The sequence below is a fragment of the Ictidomys tridecemlineatus genome, chromosome 5, assembly GCF_052094955.1.
Source record: "Ictidomys tridecemlineatus isolate mIctTri1 chromosome 5, mIctTri1.hap1, whole genome shotgun sequence".
Classification (NCBI taxonomy): Eukaryota; Metazoa; Chordata; class Mammalia; order Rodentia; family Sciuridae; genus Ictidomys; species Ictidomys tridecemlineatus.
In genome coordinates this window covers 195,196,374-195,220,041 of record NC_135481.1, presented here as the reverse complement: position 1 = coordinate 195,220,041, position 23,668 = coordinate 195,196,374, and the positions used below count along the sequence as shown (strand labels likewise).

Below are 23,668 nucleotides of genomic sequence, written 5' to 3'. Positions count from 1 at the left end.
CAGTATATATTGAAAACTGTAAAGTTGTAAGAAAACTGAAAAGTAGTTGTGATACTGATCTGTTTCCCTTTTTCCTGCTGTGGAAACCAGTGGAGATGAAGTTTTAGTAATTGTTCATAGAAAAGACAAGTTTTGGTCTTCAGATTCATCAGTTTTTCTGCAAACAACACAATTTTGTTCTTTATGACTGAATAAAAATCCATTTTGTATATATGTGTGTATATAATATATAAAAAACATTTATAGTCTCTGTGTACACACAAACACACAAACAAAAAAAAACAACTTTTTTTTGTTGTTGTTCATCTGTGGACGGACACCTAGGCTAATTGCATAACTTGGGCATTGTGAATTGTGCTGCCATTAACAGGTATGCGTATTCTTTCTGTAGTATGCTTGCTTAATATTTCTTCCCACCCACCCCTATCTCCCACCAGGGATGGACCCAGGGGTGCTTACCATTGAGCCACATCCCTAGCCTTTTCTTATTTTTCATTTTTTGTTTTGAGGCAGGGTCTTACTAAATTGCTGAGGCTAACTTTGAACTATGATCCTCCTGCCTTAGTCTCCTGAGCTGCTGGGATTACAGGGATGCACCACTGGAGCTTTAATTCTTTTGGATGAATACAGAAGAGTTGTAGACCTGGTTCATATGGTGGTTTCATTCCTAGTGTTTTGAGGAACTTCCATAGTGGCTGTACTAATTTATATTTTCATATCAACAGTGTATAAGAATCATCCCCCATCCTCTCTAAATTTATTATTTGTGTGGTCATCGTCTTCTTTTTTTTTTTTTTTTTTTTTTTTGGGTGGTGCTGGGGATCAAACCCAGGGCCTTGTGCATGCAAGACAAGCACTCTACCAGCTGAGTTATATCTCCAGCCCCTTACTTGTGTTTTTGGTGATTGCTAGTCTAAATTGAGTGAGGTGAAAACTTAGTGTGGTATTTTAATTTCCATTTTCCTTATGACTAGGGATGTTGAATATTTTATCATATAATTGTTGGCCATTTGTACTTCTTTTTAGAAGTGTATGCTTAGGTCATTTGCCCAGTTTCTGATTGAAAATTTTTTTTTTTAAATTTTAAGTTTTTGGAATTCTTTATATATTCTGGATGTGAGTCCTCTTTTGGAAGAATTGCTAACAGAGATTTTCTCCCATTTTGTAGACTCTCTCCCTGCTGTTGTTTCCTTTGCTGTGCAGAAACTTTTTAATTTGATGCCATTATGCTTATTGGTTGAGGAATTCAGTGCATCATGTTAAGCAAAATAAACCCAACTCAAAAAGTCACAGGTCTTATGTTTTCTGTCATGTGGAAGCTAGAGAAGGAGAAAAGGGATCCATGAAAATAGAAGGAAGGCTATTGAGACAGAGGAAGAGAATTAGGGAGAAGGAGGAGGAGGGCAAGGGGAGATACTGGAGGATGAAATTGATCAAATTATGTTATGTACATGAATGGATGAGCCACAATGAAACCCATTATTCTGTTTGTTTATTATACATCAAATTGAAAAGTTTTGGGCTGGGGATGTAGCTCTGTGGTAGAGCATTTTCCTACAAAGACTCTACGTTTAGTTCCCAGCACTGTTCCCCACTCCTCCCTGATAATTTTATTGAATTTGGACAGATCTTGTTATTAAAAAATGTCAGGCCAGTAATACAGCTCTTGAGGTACTTAATTTTGCAACTTTAATAAATGCTCTTGGCTTAAACATCAGCTGAAATGATCTAAAAAGTGAATCACTATACAAAGAGTCCCATTTATATCTCTGTTATAAATGGTCTTATTTCTTATGGGCCAAACTTATGATTACTTTCTTCTTGTGATTTTAGCTTTATTTTTACAAACTGTTATTAATAATATGTTTCTGAATCTGTAATATTGAACATATAGAGATGTATTATTTAGAAGTTGATATTGAAAACCACCTCTAAACTTCTGACCTTGAATAGAATTTGCTGTGTATAACCATTGCACACAGCTGTTGGATTCATAATTGGCCTTTCTGGATCTCTGCTTTGTGAAAAATAGTGTGTATTGGACATAAGTACATGACAGCTGATATTTATCAAGGATAACAGGAGCTCTACTCATTTTCACGTTTTAAAGCAACTTTGAAAGCTTTGCATGTGCACACATGGTCAACATATGTTTCTAAACTTTAAATGTATTTTCCATCATGGTAGCTTGTTAATAAAAAACTTAAGTATAAATTCTCAATGAGCTTCATACATTAAAGTTATGAGTATACAAGCACCTGAAGATCAACAGTGCAGGTTATTGAATTCATTTCTTTGGAATTTTATCTTGTAATTTGGACACTATCGTACATGTGGGTAATCCCAGCTCCTTGGGAGGCCAAGGCAGGCGGATGACAAGTTCAAGTCCAGTTTGGGTAACGTATGTCAAAAAAACCAACCCCCCCAAACAAAAACCAAACCAAAAATACCCCCAAAGAAACCCAAAACTAAAACGTTCTCCAGATAGTACTTTTGTGACATAATTGTAATTTTGGCATTTCTTTCATTTCCCTAACACAAAATTTGATCCAATGTAGAAAATGGAATTATAGATATAACACCCCCCACCCTCTTAACTACTGGTATATTTGCTGTTCTGTTTGAAACTAAATTTTTTTTAGTTGTAGATGGACACAATATCTTTATTTTTCTATGGTGCTGGGTACCGAACCCATGGCCTCATGCATCCGAGGCAAGTGCTCTACCACCGAGCCACAACCCCAGCCCTGAAAAGATATTTATAGGGTCTGTTATTTTATTTTTCTGGAGGGTGACAAATGGAATTGGAATGATATGATTTTTATTGGTTCTTAGGTTTTAAAAATTCTCTTTAGATTGTGATAATAACTTGAAAAGAATTCTAGGATAAAACTGCTAAGGTCATAATGTGTTGGCAAACTTGTTAAAATAACATTTTTTAGTGGTGTATACTTTAATCCCAGCAATTTAAGAGGCTGAAGCAGGAGGATTCTGAGTTTGAGGCTAGTCTGGACAATTTAGCAAGACCTGTCTCAAAATAAAAATAAAGGGCTGGGGATGTAGCTCAGCGATAGAACACCCTTAGGTTAAATCCCCAGTACAAGAAAAAGAAGACCAACAATTAAAAAAACAAACAAACAGATTTTATGGTTGATATTAGTTTCAGACATGAGGACTCATTGGATACATCAGTATGCAGATCACATTGACTTGCTGCAAGATGACAGAAGACATGCTTTGACTTCAGAAAATAAATTGGCCATGCACATTTTTAATCCTACTGTTTTTTTTCATTTACAGATGGTTCAATAGTTTGGGGCCTGGATTCCTATAGTCTTGGAAGGAAGTTGAAATTAATTATGTGTGTGTATGATAATTTTTATTTGGGTTTTTTAAATAAGCCTGTTCTGTGATGTGTAGGTACCATGTAAATTGTTTATTTCATTACTTAATTAGTTCTCTCCCTAGTTCCATTTGAAATATAAGAAGCCTGACTCCCTTTTCATTTTCCTTTTGGCATTTGAAAAGCCATTTTCTTAAGAATGTAAACTTGGGCAAGTTAAATCACCAGTGTCTTTACATTAAAAAAAAAAAAAATCACAGAGCATCAACTACAAACATTCACATGAATTTTCAAGGAAGAAATAGTTTTTAGTCACTTGTGACCCAAGTGCCCTTTTTAATAAGAGTTTTTCTGTTTCTACAAATTCTTTTGACGGAGAAATACACATTTATTAGAGAGGTTTAAAGAAAATATTTGGACTTGGCCGAGCAGCTTGTGCCTGTAGACCTAGCTACTTGGAAGGCTGAGGCGGGAGGATCACTTAGGCCTGTGAATTTGAGACCACGCTCGTCAACATAGTAAGGTGCTGTCTTAAATAAAAGAAAGAAAGAAAGAAAGAAAGAAAAACCCCAAAAAACTCTTTAAGTGTCTGCATAAGAACAGTTCAGTACCACAAACCAAATCTTTAACCGTGGATCTTAACATTTGTTGTGGTTTCAGTTTACCTTCCAAAACTCAGATTGAAATGTAATTGCCATTGTGACAGTATTAAGAAGTGGGACCTTTAGAAAATAATTAGGCAATGGATTAATGTGTTATCATAAGATTGTGTTAGTTGTTAAGGAGTGGGCCCTTGTTAAAAAGAGGAAGTTCTACCTGCTTGCCTCTTGCTTTGCACACTGCATGTTTTCTCCCAGAGAATGATGCAGCATGAAGCCCCTCACTGGATGCTACCATCATGCTCTTGGACTTCCTGTCTTTCAGAGCCAGAAGCCAAATCACATCTCTATTCTTTTATGAATTATCCAGTCTCAGGTATTCTGTTACAGCAGAAAAAGAACTAAGGACAGCATCTTGGTACTTCTTTTAGGTACTGAGGGTTAGACAGCATGCTTCAGTTATTCAGCTAATTTAGAAATTAAAAAGCACAAGTAATTCATTTCCTTAATTCATCTAGGTTATAGACTTTGTTGCTTTATAGTTAGCAGCAAAAATCTGCTTTTTAAATAACTATTCTATTTGTCTTAATAGTCATAGATTATTAAGGAAGCCATTTTTCAAGTTAGCTCTGTTTTTGTTTGTTTGTTTGTTTTTTTGGTACCTGGGAAAGAACCTGGTGGTGCTTAACCAGTGAACCATATCCCCTGTCAAGGGAGCTATTTTTTAAGAGCTTTGATACTGAGATACTTTTTGTGAATATGTTTTTTAATCCTTTCAATAATTGTCAGGTGTTGGTATGTCCATTTTAAGAAATTGAAGTTCAGAAATGTAAATTTGGTAAGATCATGCTGGAGCGCAAATTACTTCTGAAATCTCTTTGAAATTTCCCCCTCATGCTTCATTTGTTTGATCAATTTTCTTAGCTGATTCACTAATTGTGTGTGTGTGTGTGTGTGTGTGTGTGTGTGTGTGTGTGTGTGTGTGTTTTCATTTTGCCTGGAATTAACTTTATTATAGGAAGTTTTGGTTTCAACAAATATCCCATGCAAATCAAGTCTATCCAGCGTTGATCATATGGGAAGTGCACTATCTTTTTTTTTTTTTTTTTGGATATCAGAGATTGAACCCATGTTTTCCTACATGTTAGATAAATGCTCTATCTCTGAGCACATCCCCAGCCATTTTTAAAAAATTTATTTTAATTTTGGGACTGGGTTTTGCTAACTTGCCCAGCCTTGCCTTAAACTTGCAATGCTGGCTTAGCTTCCCAAGTAGTTGGGATTATAGATGTGCATCTCTGCACCCAGCTATTATTTATCATTTATGTAAATTTACAAAATTTTCTGCATTCACTTTTTTATTTTTCTTTTTCAACATTCATCAGTTTTTTTTCTCATTAAGGATCATGAACATTTATTTTAAAACTCACTTGAAGATTTTATTTTATTGAGTATTAAATTTGTTTTCTCATATTGATGACTTTCTTGCCTTGGCTGTCTTTGTTTTAGTTTAGTTTTTAAATACACCTTGGAATTTTAGTTTATGGTTTTCATTTTCCGTGGGAAGTTAACTTTTCCTTTCTGCCACTTTTGCCTCCATATTTATTGCCTTTGTGCTTTCTGTTTTCTATTTTGATTTCTGACTATGAGCCTTTTTTTTTTTTTTTTTTTAAGCATTGCTTTTGGTTCTGTTATTTGGTGCATGATTTGATTTCCTGACCACCTTTGCTTGTCTCTGGTCCTGAAGCTCATTAGGTTCAGAGAGTTGACCACTTCATTGCTTTAGGGTTTGCTTTGTGTCTTAGTCCAAAGACATGTCATGTTTGAGCATATCATCGGTGTCTTCTAAGTTAATGTGCACATTTTGTGATTATTATATTCAGAGCAAGGTGTGAGGGTGTTGGTTGAAAGTATTAATTCACTGTGTCGTTTTATTGAGAAACCCCATGTTCTTTTGGTCTCGTGGCTTGGGTATATATAGGCCTGCAGAGATTACACACTAAAATAATTATTAAATGGACATGTAGAGGAACTTGGGAGAAAGCACTAGTTTCAACCTCTCAACCCCAATCTTAAATCTGTCTAGTACAATGGTTCTCAAAGTGTAGTTCAGGGATTCCTGGGAGTCCCTGAGAACCTGTTTGGGAGTTCACATGGTTAAAACTAGTTTCATAGTAATACTAATATGTTATTTCCTATTTTTATACTGTTGGTGTTTACATTGGAGCTGCAAAACAATGATGCATAAAGCTGCTGGCACCTTAGCATGAATCAGGTAGCACCAGACTCTACTAGTATGTAACTCCTTTATTGCCATGCACAACTTCACAATTAAGAATTGTCTTTGATGGGGGTAGGGGGTGCGGTGGGGTGAGTTTTGTGGCTCAGTGGCAGAGTGCTTGCCTTGTACATGAGAGGCACTGCATTTGATCCCCAGTACCACTTAAAAATAAGCAAAATAAAGGTATGGTGTCCATCTATAACTTAAAAATGTTTTTAAAAATTGTTTTTGATGAAGTAGCAAAATTTGTTCATTTCTTTTAAATTTTGACCCTTGAGTACTATTTTTTTTTAAAAAAATATTCTGTTATGAATGGGAAATGTGCACAAAGTACTTCTGCCTGCTGAAGTTGGTTATTGTCTGGATGAAGAGCACTTGGGCAGTTGTTGTGAGTTGAACTAACCACATTTTTCATGGAATATAGTTATACTAGAAAGAATGACAGCTTTTTTTTTTTCCTCTCAAAGTTAGGTGTTTGGCCGACTATGTCTTAAAAGTTGAGGTGAACCTGTCACTTAAGGAAAACATCTGGGGGCTGGGGATGTGGCTCAAGCCGTAGCACGCTCACCTGGCATGCATGCGACCCGGGTTCGATCCTCAGCAAACAAAGATGTTGTGTCTGCTGAAAACTAAAAATAAATAAATGTTAAAAAAAAAAAGGATTATTTTGAGATACAATCCAGGAAAAGCTCTGAAATGAGGCACTTACCCTATTAGAACTCCTTTTGTAAGAACTTCTCTCTCAAGACCAGGAAGAGCAGGATGCCTAAATCACCCAAGTTATCAATGGAGAAGGCACTGACTTAACAGACCGTAACTAGTGTTGACTATGTTTTTCCCTGGTTGCCTTCCCATAGCTATTTCCCCCTCATACCTTCTTTCTTTCTTTCACTCCAATTCTCAATGACCCTTTAAAAAAGATTTTTTTTTCCCCTCTGGGTGTCTCCCATGTATGCATCGGGTTTGCATGTTAAGAACTTGGTTTGTTTTCTTTTATTGATCTGTATTTTCTTACAGTGATCTTTTCTAGCTAAGAATTTAGGATAGAGGGAAATGTTTTTCTTTTCCTACTTGGTTAACCTTTAAGAAATCACTGCTTGCTTGGGTGCAGGGGCAATGCCTATAATCCCAGCTACTCAGGAAGCTGAGGCAGGAGGATTGTAGGTTCAAGACTAGTGACCTCCCAGTCTTAAACACAGGCTGGGGATATGGCTTCTTGGTAATGCACTTACATAGCATGTGCAACGCCCTGGGTCCAATCCCCAGTACTGCCCAAATAAACAAACAAAACTACCCAGTACCTCAAAACAGACATAAAACTACCATGTGTGAAGTTTTTGTGTAATATTAAGGGAAAATATTCATAATTATTTGTGAAAGGCTATTAAAATATTCTTTCCTTTAACTAGCATGTCTGTGTGAGGGTGAATTTTCTTCATAGCTTTATTCATAATAACATTGAAACAATAAATGTCTTCTGTTAATAGAGGCATATGCTGGGCAAAAATTTAAAACAGTGCCATTCCTTGAATTTTTTGGTTTCAGAAAAATTGTTTTTCACAAAAACTATTGGTATGTAATAGGCTTTAAAAATTAATATTTCAAATGTTTCTAAGTTTTAATTTCAAATATGGTAAATATTGGTAGATATAACTCCATAGGAAAGCTCTTAGGACTCCCAGTTTTTTAAAAAATATATTTTTAGTTGTAGATGGACATAATACATCTGTCTATCTGCCTGTCTATTTTTATGTGATGCAGAGGATCAAACCCAGTGCCTCACATTCGATAGGCAAGTGCTCTACCACTGAGCTACATACAGCCCCACCCCCAGGACTCCCAGGTTTTAAGAGATAAAGAAATCCCAAGACAAAAAGCTTGAGCACACTGATGTAGTGAATTTGGCTGCAGTGCTTGAAGTATTTGAATTAAATCTTTTACCTTGCTCTTTCTGTGCAGCAGCACAGCCCAGTTTCTGTTTCAGCTGCTTCTGTTCTGTTTTGCTGAAACATGAAGGAGGCCTGAGCTAACCAATGAGGTCTGGCCAATTTCAAGGACAATTTAGTTGTCATCAACCTTACACTTTATCTTTTAGTAGTAAGCTGCAGATTTACATCAGAGATTAAGGAATTTGAACAGCTGTATAAGGCTGTTACTTAGCTGTTCAAATTCCTTAATCTCTGATGTAAATCTGCAGTTTACTACTAAAAGATGTAGTGCTTTTGCTTTCTTGAGACATGGTCTGTGATCCTCTCACCTCAACCTCCTGAGTAGCTGGGACTGTATACATTCATGACCATGCCTGGCTGTTGTTCCTGCCTTTGAATCAGATCAGCTACTGCTTTTTATTAATCTCTTTTGGTAGTACATAATATAGTATGTGATTACACACTAACTAGTTTGATCCCTGACACTGGGTCATTAGCTCCTTGAAAGCAAAAAGCTTTGTCTGTTATGATCAACATTACAGACACATAAAATGGGGAATGCTTTTTCCTTTGTTTATGTGGATAATACCCAAATATGTTGAAGAGTGTTGAAGACCACTCTTAAGATATGTGCTGAAGTAGGTTTTGGTTTTAACCAGTTCTGCATGACTTCACAGAAGTTGAGTAATGTGCCTTTCATGCTATTCTTCAGTATTGTTTATTTTTTCTTACCTAAAATTATCGTGACTTTAGAGATACAGATTTTTAGCTCCACACAGTATATAGAAATAACTGGGTGAGGTTGTTGAACTTAAGTTCTGATAACTTTTAACTTTTCTACCAACTCTACCTCATCCTTCAACAAATAAATGACACCACAAACATTTTCTTTTTGTTATATATGCTCTCATGGATTATTTGTTGTTGTCATCCTGAGATGGATAATGATTTTAGAAATTTATTTATTCATTCATCTATTTAGTTATTTGTGTAGTGCTGGGGATGAACCCAGGGCATTACACGTGCTAGGAAAGTTCTCTGCCACTGAGCTACATCCTGGCCCTTTTTGAGACTAAATCGCACCATGTTGCCCAGCCTGGCCTTGAACTTGTGAACTCCTGCCCATCTCCCAAGTAGCAGAAACTACAGGTGTGGTCTTCCAGGCTTGGCTTACTTTTTAATTAAAAATTTTTACTGGTACATGGAAACAAAAATTATCCCTAATAGTGGGGTAACAAGATGTTTCTGTATATTGCATAGAGTTTAAATCAGGTCAGATATACCTGTCTCCTTTCTCTCTGTCTCTCACCACCCTACAACCCCCCCCCACCCCACCCCAGTTGCTCAGGCTGGCCTTGAATTTGAAATCCTCTTGCTTCAGTCTCTTTAGTAGTTGGGATTATAGGTGTGTACCACAATGCCTGGCTCTTACTTGAGAGTAAAGTCATTTGAAATTTTTTAGCTTTTTTTTTTTAAAAGTATTTTTTTTTAATTACTGTAGATAGCTGCCATTCATTCATTCATTCATTCATTCTGAAGATCAAACCCAGTGCCTCACAAGTGCGAGGCAGGAGCTCTACCACTGAGCTACAGCCCCAGCCCATCCTTATAGCTTTTTGAAATGAATAGTACCTTATTGATATCTGTAGTCTTAGAGACTTATTTGAAAAGGTAAATTCTGTTACTAGCATGTATCTTCTAGGGATATGGAAACATTGTTTTAAAAGAATGGTTCTGCGGGGGTGTGGTGGTGCATGCCTATAATTCCAGGCTTGGAAGCCTGAGGCAGGAGGATTGGGAGTGCAAAGCTAGCCTCAGCAGAAAGTGAGGCACTAAGCAACTCTGTGATACCCTGTCTTCAAATAAAATACAAAATAGGTTTGGAGATGTGGCTCAATGGTCAAGTGCCCCTGAGTTCAATCCCCTATAAATGCGCCCCCCCCCCATGGTTCTGTTGAAGTTATTTAAAGTTATTTAAAGTACTAGTGGAATTATAATCATTGAACAATAAGTTGTGAGGTCACAGGGGAAGAAAAGGACGAGGCCACAGTCAGAAGTAAAGATGATGACCTATTCAGGAAATCTTATGAGTCAGATTCCTTGAGTCCTGTTGCTGGAGTTGGAAATCTCAATCCTCAACCTCTTTGCTTTTATAGAGGAGGAAGTTTACCCAAAATGTACTTTTCCATGATACATCTTATTCCCTTTCCCACCTTCAGTACTTTATCATTGAAAAATAACTCAGTGTTTTATCAGTTAAATCTCCACATTGTTAATTATAATGTCAGTATCACAGGTAAACCCACATAGTTTCTTTATATTTTTGGATGTTGGTGGACAGGGACAACTTTATAATGCAGGGCGAAGTGTGTTCTACTTAGTTCTTTTCTCTACAGGTTCTGCCTTTGCCTTTGATTAGTTCCCTGTTGTTACCATTTACCTTCCTTATTTTCCTAGTGCCATCTACTGTATCAGCTTTGCTGTTCCCGACTGTTAGGTTAACAGGTGGCTAACATAACTCTTCAGTTCTAACTCCCCTCCCCTCCCCACCCCACCACCCCTGTGTTGTCTTCTGTGAGGCATATTAAAAAACTGATTAGAAGACACTGGGGCATGTGGTATATCATCAGTTTTACCTTTATTGCTTACTAATTGAATTTATATCATGTTTTATTTCTGCTTTGTGCTAATATCCTGCTCACATTCCCACTGCTTCTCTTTATCCAGCCCTTTGAACTTACCTTAATGGGGCTAAAATCTTTGATTTTTGTTTTATTTCTCTTTGCTACTTATGTTTTTATTATGGGTCAGAGGAACAACCTTAGGTATAAATAATATAGTGATATTTATGTCTGTCAAAGAAAAGTTAAAACACAAATTCAGAGGTAAAAAGAGATCCTTAAAATGAGCAAGCCACCAAAACCCCACACTGTGTACTGTATCTGGGGTACCTGGAGAGTCTTTTCAGACTAAAATATGCCTGTTTATTCTTTAATTATACCTATTTATCATAAGAACACATACTTAATATTTTTGATTTATTCTGTTTTCATGGTTGTATGAAAACAACATGGTAGCTCCTATCTACCATTTACCACACTATTTCAGTGAGAAAATGTTTTGAATTCTGGTTAGCTATTTGTAAGTTGAAGATAGCCTGAATAGTTCTGGTTACTTAGTTATTCGTCTGAGTCTTTTCTTTCTTTCTTTTTTAAAATATTTTTAAAAAATATTTATTTATTTTTTTAGTTTTCAGCAGACACAACATCTTTGTTTGTATGTGGTGCTGAGGATCGAACCTGGGCCGCACGCATGCCAGGTGAGTGCGCTACCGCTTGAGCCACATTCCCAGCCCTGTCTGAGTCTTTTCAGTTGGGATATTTGTAGCTATTTGTTCTTCAAATGAGAGAAGTATGAATGTTGCTGAATGGGCATCTTTGTTCTTGGTGTCCTGTACTTTTGGGGGGAATCACAGTATTCCCTACACCAATTGCTTGCTATGTGTTGCTTCTTAGCCTCCCAGTAAACATGAATATGTAAGATATGATTATCCCCAGTTTTTACAAGTGGTAAGCTTTTTACAGGTGATGAGAGTTTACCTTTAGTGAATCGATGAAATTGAGATTTATTTCTCAAGTTTGATCCCAAAAAAGCCTCATCGTCTTTATTGTATCGTAGTAAATCAGCTGAAGGATTCAGACCCTTGATTGAGTTTTATAGGTAGCTTGAAGCCACTATATTCTTGGAATGGGAAGACCTAAGTGAAAAATAACAATTCTGAAAGAAGAAACTTTCTACAAAGTATTTACTTACTTCCCCTCTATAAACCTTCTCTGTATTTTTGGAAGATGAGGAGTTGGTCAAAAGTACAGCCCATGGGAAGGAAATGGAGAAACTGGAGGTGGAAAAAGGAACAATGGAAGTGGTGTTAGTAAAAAAAAGAGGAGTTTTGCAATAAACAAGAATCTTATATAAAAGCATTTACAGGTAGAACTTACAGTATAGGAAGTAGAGACAGAAAAATGAATAGAAATAGTATAGTATTTAAAATGTTACAATGTAAGTATAAAAGCTACTTGGGTGCTGTGACACATACCTGTAATTGTGGCAACCTGGGAGGCTGGGACAGGAAGACTATAAGTTCAAAGCCAGCCTGGGCAACTTAGATCCTGTGTCAAAAAGGACTGGGGATGCAGAGCTCAGTTAGCATGTACAAGCCCCTGAATTCAAATCCCAGTACAAACAAAAAACAAAACACAAAAACATCAGGATAAAAAAGAGAAAACTTTCTCTAACCAGAAGAGTTAGGGATGGTTTCACCAAAGTTGGCAGTGGAGTTTGATTTTAGAGGCAGGATATTCTAAATAGAAGAGGGGGTATAGGAGAAATTTAAAAAGAAATTAATGACTTAAGATTACAAACAAAGTAGGAAATGTTTCTGTAATCATCCTTTGCTAGAAACTTTTAGGCTCATGAGGCTACTAATGATGGTGGTGATGAGGATGAAGTACAGCTGACAATAAGATGTTGAAAATGAAATTCACGAAGCTCAGATTTAGTTCTGTATGGGAGATAGATTCAGTGTATTAAATTATAGAGTCAAATGTAACCTTTAAAACAAGAGTTACACAGCTAGTTAGTATGCTATCAGGAGAGGATTATCAATTTAGATGGAATTGGCTTGCTTAACTCCCTCTGCACAGTGTATATTTGTGAACTTCAACTCTGTTGCTCACGTGGAGGTTGAGAAGTCTCCTGGCAACAAGCTTCCAGTTGCAGCTAACACCTGCGTTGGCTAATTGGTATGCCCATTTCTGGTACTAGAGCCTCTGGGGAGTTTGTGTTTGAATTCAACTTTGTCAGGTTGAAACCAGAGCAAAATTGTGAAGGAGCACTGGAGTCAGCCTGTTGATTAAGAATGAAAAGGAGAGGCATACAGAGAGAGGAGAGAGAATGTGACCTTCCGAATTAAACAGTCAATTTACATTCAGGTGCTTTTCAGTTTAATTCATATATTAAAAATAATAGGACATTTTACTTTATTTTCCTTGCCCATTTCCCTACATGTTGGCAATAAACTAAAGGTAAGAGGAAAAGAAATTACCAGGATCCAAGGTTATACCATTTTTTTGTATATGTGTCTGCAAAGATAGTTTATTATAGACACCAGGTGTATAGTTTTTCTGTTTTTAAAAAGCTGTAGATTAGTAGGTTTTCTCTTGGCTGTCTTTCTGTGGCTTTTTCAATTTAACACGTACCAAATTTGTTTATATGGTTTTCTTTTCAGCTAGCTTGAGATTTCTAGCAGTTTGTGGTGTCACTCATCTTTGATCCTGGGCATGCAAGTGTTTGAGCTGAGAGGGAATTAAATTGAAAAATGAATTCATTAGGTGGTTTATACTTTATTCCAGAAACAGAATAAATTATCAGTAATAGAAGCAAAGGATATTGCCAGATTGTTGTTGTTCTGGGGTAGTAGTGCTTTACCACTGATTTATATCCCCAGTCCTCTTTATTTTGAGACAGGATCTTGATATATTGCCAAGGCTTGCCTAAAACTTTGAGATTCTCCTGCTTCAACTTCCTTGGTTGTGGGATTACAGGTGTTTACCATCACCCCTAACTGAGGATTTTTTTTTTTTTTTTGAATCAGGGATTGAACTCAGGGGCACTTGCCCACTGAGCCACATCCTCAGCCCTATTTTGTATTTAATTTAGAGACAGGGTCTCACTGAGTTGCTTAGTGCCTTGCTTTTGCTGAGGCTGGCTTTGAACTCATGATCCTCCTGTCTCAGCCTCCCAAACTGCTAGGATTACAGGTGTGCACCACCGCCACCGTACTTAACTGAAGATTGTTTTTATCTGAAACTTTGCCTCTCTTTACCCTCCTGCTGTCTCTTCATGACTTTTATCCTTCTTACCATGGTTAAAAGGAGCTTCTTTGAACATATCATCCAATTGATGAGGAAGCTTGCATAATGGCTCCATGTTTATGGATTTGTGTCCTTCTTGTCTCCCTCTGCCCCTTAAGCATGTAATGGGTTATATTTATCTTTGGTCCTTCCCTTCACAGTGCCAGTTTTCTTGGAACTGTAAACATTTTTTAGTATGGTCAACAGACTGGGAAGAAAAATCCACATTTGATATTTTGGAAGAAATAATCTTGCAGGATTAAGCCCTTAGATTACCTAGTGTTGCCTATTGAATTGTCTGAGAAGGAGTGCCAATTAGAAACTTGAATTTTGGGTAGAATCTTTATGAATGAATGAATGTCTCAAATTCTTCCCAGGAGTGCTCCCTGCCCCCCCCCCCCCAATTGACTTGAGCATTCTCACACTTTTCATAGCATTTCAAGCAGTTTTCAGTAAATCAATTCAAATCCACAGCTGTTGTTTGGAAATTTCTTTCCTTAAGTTACTGTGATTCTCAGGAGACACCCAGAAACTCTCCCTAATTAGTGTACTTAATCATACCTTATATAAGTCAGACAGGCAAACCCGATGGATAAACTAAATTACTCATGGAATAGTCAACAGTTCTTGGCCCCAACATTTAATTTTAAAAACCCAGAACAACAATACTTGACAGGTTATTTTTGGTTATAGTTTTTGCTTGTCTGATCTCAAATTTTCTTGTGTAGCCACTGACTGTTCATTTCAAATGGAAATAGGGGCTGTGGATAATGTTAGACTACCACAGAGCTCAGTTTACCCAGTGACTTGGGGAGCAATGATTAGGGTTAGGTTAAGGGGATGGAGAGAATAGCAGCATTAGTGACTGCTGAGCTGGCCTCTGACCCTTATGCTGCATGTCCCTAAATTCTGCATGCTATAGTTTTTCAATGTTCTTATTGACGAGCTAAGAAATTTGTGGCAAACTGGTTAGAGACAGTATGATTCAGTGGTATAAGTAAATAAGTTGTGGGAAATAAAATGCCCCAGAAACATTTGATAACATTTTGTTGGTAATGAAGTCTGATAAAAGGATTGGGGATATATGTAGGTCAATAGTAGAGCCCTTGTATAGAAGAACAAGGCCCTGAGTCAGTTCCCATATCTGCAAAGACAAAAAACAAGTCTGAAAAAAATACTGCAGTCCTAGCTCTGCCATCCAGCATCCCTGTGAGATCTTGTGAAAAGTTATTTAGCCATTTCCTTCTCTGTAATGGAATGGTAACATATGCCTTGAAAAGCCTTATGAGTAACATTACTGAATGTTACTCATAATGGCCCTCCAAGGCATATGTTATCATGTGAGATGCTTAACACCATGATGCCACAGAAATGATCGCCTTCCTTCTTTTTATTAACTTAGGAAAAGCAAAATATTTAGTTGGTCTCTTTGCCAATTTGGATTTACTGGATAGCCCATCTCTTACTCTTTTGGTGCTGCATCAGTTTTCTTAGGTTCCCAAAATAACTTTTTACTCAGAGTAAAAAATTCAGAGTGGACATTGGTATTGTTGATGAAGATCTTTTTCTTTTGGATAAGGAGTACTTACTGTTCATCTGACTAGTGAAGAATTCTACCTAGTTGAAGATTCTTAGTCATTTTAAATTTTATCATGGATATGCTTCTGGTTTTTTTGAATAATATAGAAAACAGATGAGATTGAATTTTTATAGCATTGAAAGATACTCTAAATTACTATTCTATAATTAAAGTAATTACATAAAATATCTTAAATGTAATCCTAACTTCAAGTGTGTATTGTTGCATTAGTGCACTTGATTAGTATAGCACAGGACTCTTCAGTAGAAGTGTTTCAGACAAAATAATGGTGAGAATGGCTTAAGGATCTGTTCACATTGAAAGACTGAGTTTGTTTTTGATTCTGATATAATGAAAAGTTCTCTACTCTAGTTCTTTTCTATACTGTAGAGTCAAGGGCTTAAAAGATCTTTGTGATTTGTGGTCTATCTGGAAGTGCATTAGGGGCAACTTTCCATTTTAACAGTATATTGGGGGAATATCTTCATTGTAAACTTCAAAATAATATTTATGTATATTACACAGGCATGTCTATGTTGTATTATTTCTGTTCATCTGTGTAAGCCTTAATCTTTTTTTCTTTCTGTGATACTGGGGTTGAACATAGGGCCTCACACATGCTAGACAGGTGCTGTTGCATTGAGCTGCACTCTGACCCTTTTAATTTTTAATACAGAATCTCACCAAGTTGCCAAACTAGCCTTATACTTGTGTTCCTCCTGCCTCAGTCCCCCAAATAGCTGGGATTCTAGGCATACACCTTCATGCCCTATTGAAAGTCTAGTCTTATAATCAAGTATGCTGTGAAATTCTTGTGTTATTTCTCCTTTGAAGATGGAGTGTTCCAATTTCATATATCCTCCAAACTAATTTAAGATGTAAAATAAGAATGTAAGCTATCTGGTTACGATCTGCAATTATTAACCTTTAGAACTTCAGGGTTCTGGTACATGCTATGCCCTCTCTGTCATTCCTTTCTTGACTACTGACTGAAAATGGATGAGACTTAGTGTTTGTATGCTGGGCGCTTACCTTTTTACTTTAAAAAAGGATTCTCTATCAAGTTAGAAGGTGTACTCTCTTAGAAGCAGACATGCCTGGCAAGTAAAACAAATGTTTATTTATAATTTTTGTTTGTTTATAACTAAGATCAAGTAGAGAACTGGACATAAAAGTGCCAGTCATTTGTCCTCCGGAATTAGTTATTGAATATATTAAAATTATTATTATTTTTTTTGGGGGGGAAGAAATACTTTCTTATGTTGGCCATTTTCTTTAGTTTAATGATTTTGGAGATTTGCTCTACTTGGAATTTTGCTGTACAGTAGTGTGTCATTCCCTCTTGGACATTGTGGTTCTATATAACTGAAGGCTGAACGTACCAAGATTTGTCAATGTCTTAAAAAACTTTGTCAAATCTGTTCCTAAAAGAATGAAATAGGAGAAATATAATGTGTCTTAAATAATTATACTGTCCATGTTTGGATATACATCTTTACCCTGTTTTACCAGGATTTTGTGTTAGCACCTTTCTAGAGAATTAATTACCTGTGTTCCTAGGTGTTGTTGAACTCAGTGAGAATAAGTTGGTAGCACAGAGACTGCACAGGCTTATGTGTACCTTGTAGCTTGTTTGTTTATCTGCCAAGGTCAAGAGAAAGAGCCTTTTGTATGTACAGACATAGTAGACATTTCTAAGTTTCTCAATATGCATTTAAACATTGACTTAGCACCAATGACATGTGCATTTCTGGTTTTGATTGATAATATGATAATTCCATATTGAGATTATCCTGGTGTAAATTCTCTATTGAAAATTAAGTTTAAAGTAATAGGATTGCATTGAATGATTTTTAAGATCAAAGTGAAAGAAATTCTGAAATATGGTAGGTTGAATGTTCATTCAGTATTTATTCAATGCATTCATTCAACACTTATTATATGCTAGGCACATTACGCTATACTGAGGATTCAGCTTAGATTTCATAGCAAAGTATAAGGCATAATATTGAAAATATAGATTAGTTTTCAAGTTAATGTTACTGATCACTGAATAGTTTTTTCCACTCAGTTTTTGAGATTTAGCTTGTTTGTCACCAGAGTAGGAAAATACTGTATAGAATGTAGTCTAAATTGTATTTTAAAATAGAGATGTTATTACTCATTGGATGGTTTGCCATTCAATTTAAAGATAACTTTTGAATGACCCAGATGAAAACCCAATTGATATGTAGCTAGATCAATCTATTTTTGTACTTATGAATCATTGCTCTTTTTAAATATGAAAAGTAGAAATTCAAACCTGAACATATTTTAAAACTTTTGCGTTCAATTTTGCTTATTTCCCAGTAACAAAGTTACAAGGAAAAGAAAAATGCAATGGCTTTGTAATTTCTCTCCCCTACCCCCAAGATTGACCCAGTGCCAATTTTTCGATTTAATCCCTTCCACTCCTTCTTCCCCTTCCTAGTTTTTACTTATAATACCTCCTCCACCACCTGAAGGCCATTTGCATACATAATGGCCTCTTGAGCCTAAATATAAGAATATTGATACTCTTCAATAACCATAGTTCATATGTCAACATCAGTAAATTTAATATTGATAGAATACCTTTATTTATTGTCCACATTGTAATTTGTCAATTAACTCAGTTATGTATATTTTAGAATTTTTTCCCTACAGTACAGGATCCATTCTAGGATCAAATATTATATTTAATGGTAGTTTTTCTTTAGATTCTTTTAATTTGGATAGTTTATATAGAGTATCTTTTGTGACAATGACCTTTTATTTTGACATTGATAGTTTTGAAAATACAGTACTCCTGAGATTGTGTGTTCCGAGTATGCTTTAAAAATCGTATTGAGCCACATTTTTTGGGGGGTGGAATACGATTAATTAAGGTTATTTTATTTCTCTTCTTGACTTAGATTTATGTCAGGGAGAAAAAACTCCCCAGCATATCTTTAAAATACTTGTCAGCTTTTACATTTTACTACCAAAATTAGAGTGTGGAATTTAGTCTATATTTAATTTATACAAAGTGAATATGTAAAATAATTCTATAGTCTAGAATTCCTGAGTAATCGTGATTAGGGTTGTTTTTAAAGCTACATATTTTAGGTTTGATTGGCATCTTTTTCCTGCATTTTTTTGTCGTCTTTTCTGGTATTATTTTGCCACCTAGTGGATGTGCATGTCAGGATATGTCTTGTGGACCCAACTGAATGCCAGATACATCCTAACATTTAAAAAAAAAATTAGAAGATTTGAACTTTATTGGTGACATGGAATTCTTTTTTTTTTTTTAACCTAAAATTGAACCTAGGTACTGAGGTACATCCCTAGTCTTTTTTATTTTGAGACAGTGTAAGTCATTGAGGCTGATATGAAATTTGTGTTTCTCTGCCTCAGCCTCCTGTGCACCCTGCACTCAAGGACTTGGAATTAAAGAACAGTGCTTATCCTATTATAAATGAGTTTAGTATACATGAAATTCTTAGTAAATGAAGACTTAGTATATATCTTAAATTATAATCCACTGAGTGTTAAAAATTCATTTTTCTTTTTCAATAAAATACTTTTTATCTTTATCTTAGAAAAATATGTTTTAGTAGAGTTTTCAGTCAGTCAGTATTAAAATAATTGTTACTGTGTGGTTTAGTGTCAAAATATTTCCCCCGCCCCTTGGTTTTACTGTTTTCCTACTTCTTTCTAAGCAGAATGTAGGGGAGTTTTACAATATTGTTTATATAGTCCAGGCTTATTCTAATTTAATAGAAGAAAAACATATTAGATGATAAATATTAATGAAATGATTTGAAGGAAAAATGCCAAAATAGGCTGAATAATTTAGGTTTATCATTTGAAGAGTTCTTATCAAATCACAAGATAAGAACTATTTGTGCTTTCCACTGGGGTATAAATAAAATACAGAATTTTATCAATATTAGGGTTGGCAGTCTTATGTTACTAAATATGAATAAAAAGCCTTATACTCTGAAGTATTTAATATGCACATTTTAAACAGGGCCTGAAACATTTCTGTCTTGAGATTGGATGTTCTGCATAATTAATGTGAAAGATGAATTTTGAGGTTTTTAATTATACTGATTTATGATAAAGAATATTGAGAAAGTATTACTGAATTATAGCATGCAATTATAATGACATTTTCATGGAGAAATGGATATTTTATAATGCTTTTATCTGTCATCATTCTTTCTTAGTCACTAATGTATAATCAGGATGAGTGGGTTAGGAGAAAATTTGGATCCACTGGCCAGTGACTCACGAAAACGCAAATTGCCATGTGATACTCCAGGACAGGGGTAGGTGATTTATTTCCAGATGTTTCCCCACAGCCCTTCCCTTCTCCCCTCTGTTTTGTTTAGTTTAAGGATACCATTTCAACTTTGTTATTTACGTTCTCTCATTAGATTAAAATTTTTTTCTTAAATGTGATTTTGTTTTATATCAAGTGCAGTGAAGACGAGGTGGACATCTTTATGATATGAAAGAATTAAAGATTCACATCAGAGGAATCACTGATTCAGACAGAAGGCAGAATATTATTTTAATAGTCTGTTACTTTAAAAAGAATTTCTGGATGGACAGTATAGGAGTTAGGAGTTAGGAATAGGTGACTGTATTATAAGTAAGAATCTTTGATATCCTTTAAGAATATGTTGTAAGTTTCATGTTTTGGCATTTAAAGGTTACATTACTTTCTTTTTCCTGAATGAAATTAGAAGCTTAACAAAATCAGAACTAAAATGCTGTAATCTGTGTAGTACTGCTCTGTAATTTTTAAAATATTTGCCAAAGCTAATGTTAACTTTAAAGTAATAGTTGAAAAAATAAAAAAATCTGTAATTCATAAAGCTTCATCATTAATAATAAGTGCCTGTTTTTGTTATTATTTGTTAGTTGTTTACCTCTACAAGGTAAAGATTGTTCCTGCCTTCCAGGTGAGGGAACTGAGGCTTGCTCTTCCCAAGGCCACCTGGCTAATAAAAAGGTGCAATTGAATTTAGCTTTGCATGAAATTCTACTGTGTTGTGTTACTTCTCCATTAACAATGTTTTCATAGTTCCTGTTGGCTGAGTTTAGTTCCTTTACACATGAAGTAATGGTGTGTGGGGGTTGTTTCTGCTTATAGCTCTTGTGGCAGGTGTGACATGGCTTTTCTCCTCTCTTGTTAGTCTTACCTGCAGTGGTGAAAAGTGGAGACGAGAGCAGGAGAGTAAATATATTGAAGAATTGGCTGAACTGATATCTGCAAATCTTAGTGATATTGACAATTTCAACGTCAAACCAGATAAATGTGCAATTTTAAAGGAAACAGTAAGACAGATACGTCAAATAAAAGAGCAAGGTAATACAAAGTAAGAAAAACTCTAAAGTCTTTGGAAGGAGTTTGTGCTGTGTTGATTTTTGTGTATAGGTGGGTTCAGAGGACAGAACCCAGGGCTTTTTGCAAGCCCCAGCCCCTGTATTTGCTGCGTTGCTACTTTTTTAGGGGGGGCACTACAAATGATTGAGGCTAGAGAGTACGATAATGGACAAAAGCTTTTTTTTAGGAAATAGTTAACAGAGAATTGGAAGGCCAGTGTCGCTGTTAAAAGTTAACTGCATGGGGGTTTGGGTTGTGGCTCAGGGGTAGAGCAGTCGCCTAGCATGAGTAAGGCACTGGGTTTGATCCTCAGCACCACACAAAAATAAATAAAGGTATTGTGTCCATCTACAACTAATTAAAAAAAAAAGTTAACGTAATTTCAGGAAGCCAACGGCTAGTGCTAGTGGAAGAAAATTTAGGTATGTTCTGCTTTCCTGAGTAAATATGAAGTTTAATATTTTAAATTGTGGCATTTTCTTATCAGGAAATATTCTGTATATATAATATATATATAATATATATAAAAAATGTGGGCATGCCTGTGTGTGCACGCGTGCATGTGTTTTCTGAGAACCGTTTGAAAGTATATTTAATCTACAGCTGATATCTGTGCTATGCATAGTGCTGCCTTTTGTCTTTCCAGGAAAAGCTATTTCTAGTGATGATGATGTTCAGAAAGCGGATGTGTCTTCTACAGGACAAGGTGTTATTGATAAAGACTCTTTAGGACCACTTTTACTTCAGGTAAATATAAAATATATTGCACTTTGGTTATAACATAAAGTAAAAAAGATAAAAAGAAAATTTTGGTTAGGAAATGAGAACATGTAGAAAACATTTCTTTCTGTGAGAACATAAATCAATGTTCAGAATATAATAGTAAAAATTACAATGTAACATAGCTCCGGAAGTCCTGTCCCCTTAATAAAAATGGAGCTGCAAACTGATATAAAACACACACAGGGCTGGCGATGTGGCTCAAGCGGTAGTGCGCTCGCCTGGCATGCGTGCGGCCCGGGTTCGATCCTCAGCACCACATACAAACAAAGATGTTGTGTCCACCGATAACTAAAAAATAAATGTTAAAAAAATTCTCAAAAAAAACCACACACACACACACACACGTAGGAGAGAAATGGTAACCGTAATTTCACAAAGTATTTTATAGAGGCAATATTTGCATGCATTTTTAGTTTAGTCTTGTGCATTTTTGCATATTTGATCACATGGCATACAGTTTTTTTTTTTCATTTTTCACTTTTTTTTTTTTTTTGTACCGCTGGGGATTGAACCCAGGGCCTCATCATGCCTGCTGGGCAAATGCTTTAAAACAGAGTTGACACCCTCCAGCCTTCAGGTTCCATATTCTTGATAAGTTTATAACATTTAAAATATGCACTGTGTTTTAAGTAGTTGTCTTAGATCTTATCACTCTCTTAACACAGAGTGCTTTACTTCAAGGCAGGGGCTGATCCCTTCATCAAGTTTACTTGTTTTCAGCTAGTTTGTTCCAACTGCTTTTTATCTGCTCAAGTTTTTGTTTTTGTTTCCTCTCTGTAAGTTTTTATTAAGGAATAGTATGTTAGTTTCTGTGGTATGATTTGATATCAAATGGAAGAGAGGAAGGAATGAAGGATGATTTTCTCTTTTAAAAGCTCCTTTGAAAATGCAGTTCTTAAAAAAAAATAGGTTATACATTAATTGAGATTTATGTGGATACTACTTATCTTTTTTCCTCCCAAATTGTTCTTTTTACTCTTCATAAGTCCTGTAATAATGTTGTTAATGTTAATAGAGATGGTGGCTTATGCTTGTTTGTAGTTATTGTTAACCCCCCCCCCCAATCTTTGCAAGTCCTACTTAGTAATAAGGCTGTTGTTTTAGTCTTGTAAGGCTACCAAAACAGAAGATCACAGCCTGAGAGGCTTAAACAGCTGAAATTTATTCTTGCAGTTTGGGATGCTGGAAGTCCAAGATAAAGGTGTTAGCAGGATGGGTTTCTCCTAAGTCCTCTCTCCTTTGTCACTGTGTCTTCATGTGACCTTTTCTTTTTGTGTGTATCCTTGGTATTTTCTTCCTCTCTCCTTATAAGGACACCAGTCATATGGGATTAGGATCCCACCCTTATGACCTCTTTATTCTTAATTACCCCCCCTCAAAACAGTCACACCGAGGGCAAGGACTTCAGCATATGAATTTTGAGGGGATACAATTTGGTCTATAATAGGTATTAACATATGGTCTATAATAGGTATTAACATATTAATTAATAGGTATTAATAGATATTAACATCCCATTTTAGGCATTGGATGGTTTCCTGTTCGTGGTGAATCGAGATGGAAACATTGTATTTGTGTCAGAAAATGTCACACAATACCTGCAATATAAACAGGAGGACTTGGTTAACACAAGTGTGTATAATATTTTGCATGAAGAAGATAGAAAGGATTTTCTTAAAAACTTACCAAAATCTACAGGTAGGCTCTTAATGTGATTTTTCTAAATATTTAAACAATTTTTAAAAAATGATTTCTAAGAAAATTGAATGTACTTTTTAGAAATGTAGGGATTAGAGGTAAGTGGTTAATTAAATTTTTAGATATGGTCTCAGTAAATTTTATGGG

General features: G+C 35.7%; 1 protein-coding gene across 8 annotated transcripts in view; it reads left to right on the top strand.

Moving 5' to 3' along the window:
* Nucleotides 1-23,668, top strand: part of Ncoa3 (nuclear receptor coactivator 3) — a 124,561-nt gene that overhangs the window by 72,397 nt on the left and 28,496 nt on the right. For 7 of the 8 annotated variants that reach the window (XR_013439859.1, XM_078051982.1, XM_078051981.1 and 4 more), the window contains 5 exons: nt 11,401-11,470; nt 19,875-19,976; nt 20,850-21,022; nt 21,687-21,787; nt 23,347-23,521. Coding sequence is in view for 7 of the 8 variants with exons in the window: in XM_078051982.1 (XP_077908108.1) it covers nt 19,894-19,976; nt 20,850-21,022; nt 21,687-21,787; nt 23,347-23,521 (532 nt within the window). In the remaining variant the exon portion in view is untranslated. The remainder of the gene's footprint in view (nt 1-11,400; nt 11,471-19,874; nt 19,977-20,849; nt 21,023-21,686; nt 21,788-23,346; nt 23,522-23,668) is intronic. The other variant, XM_078051977.1, reaches the window with a different exon arrangement.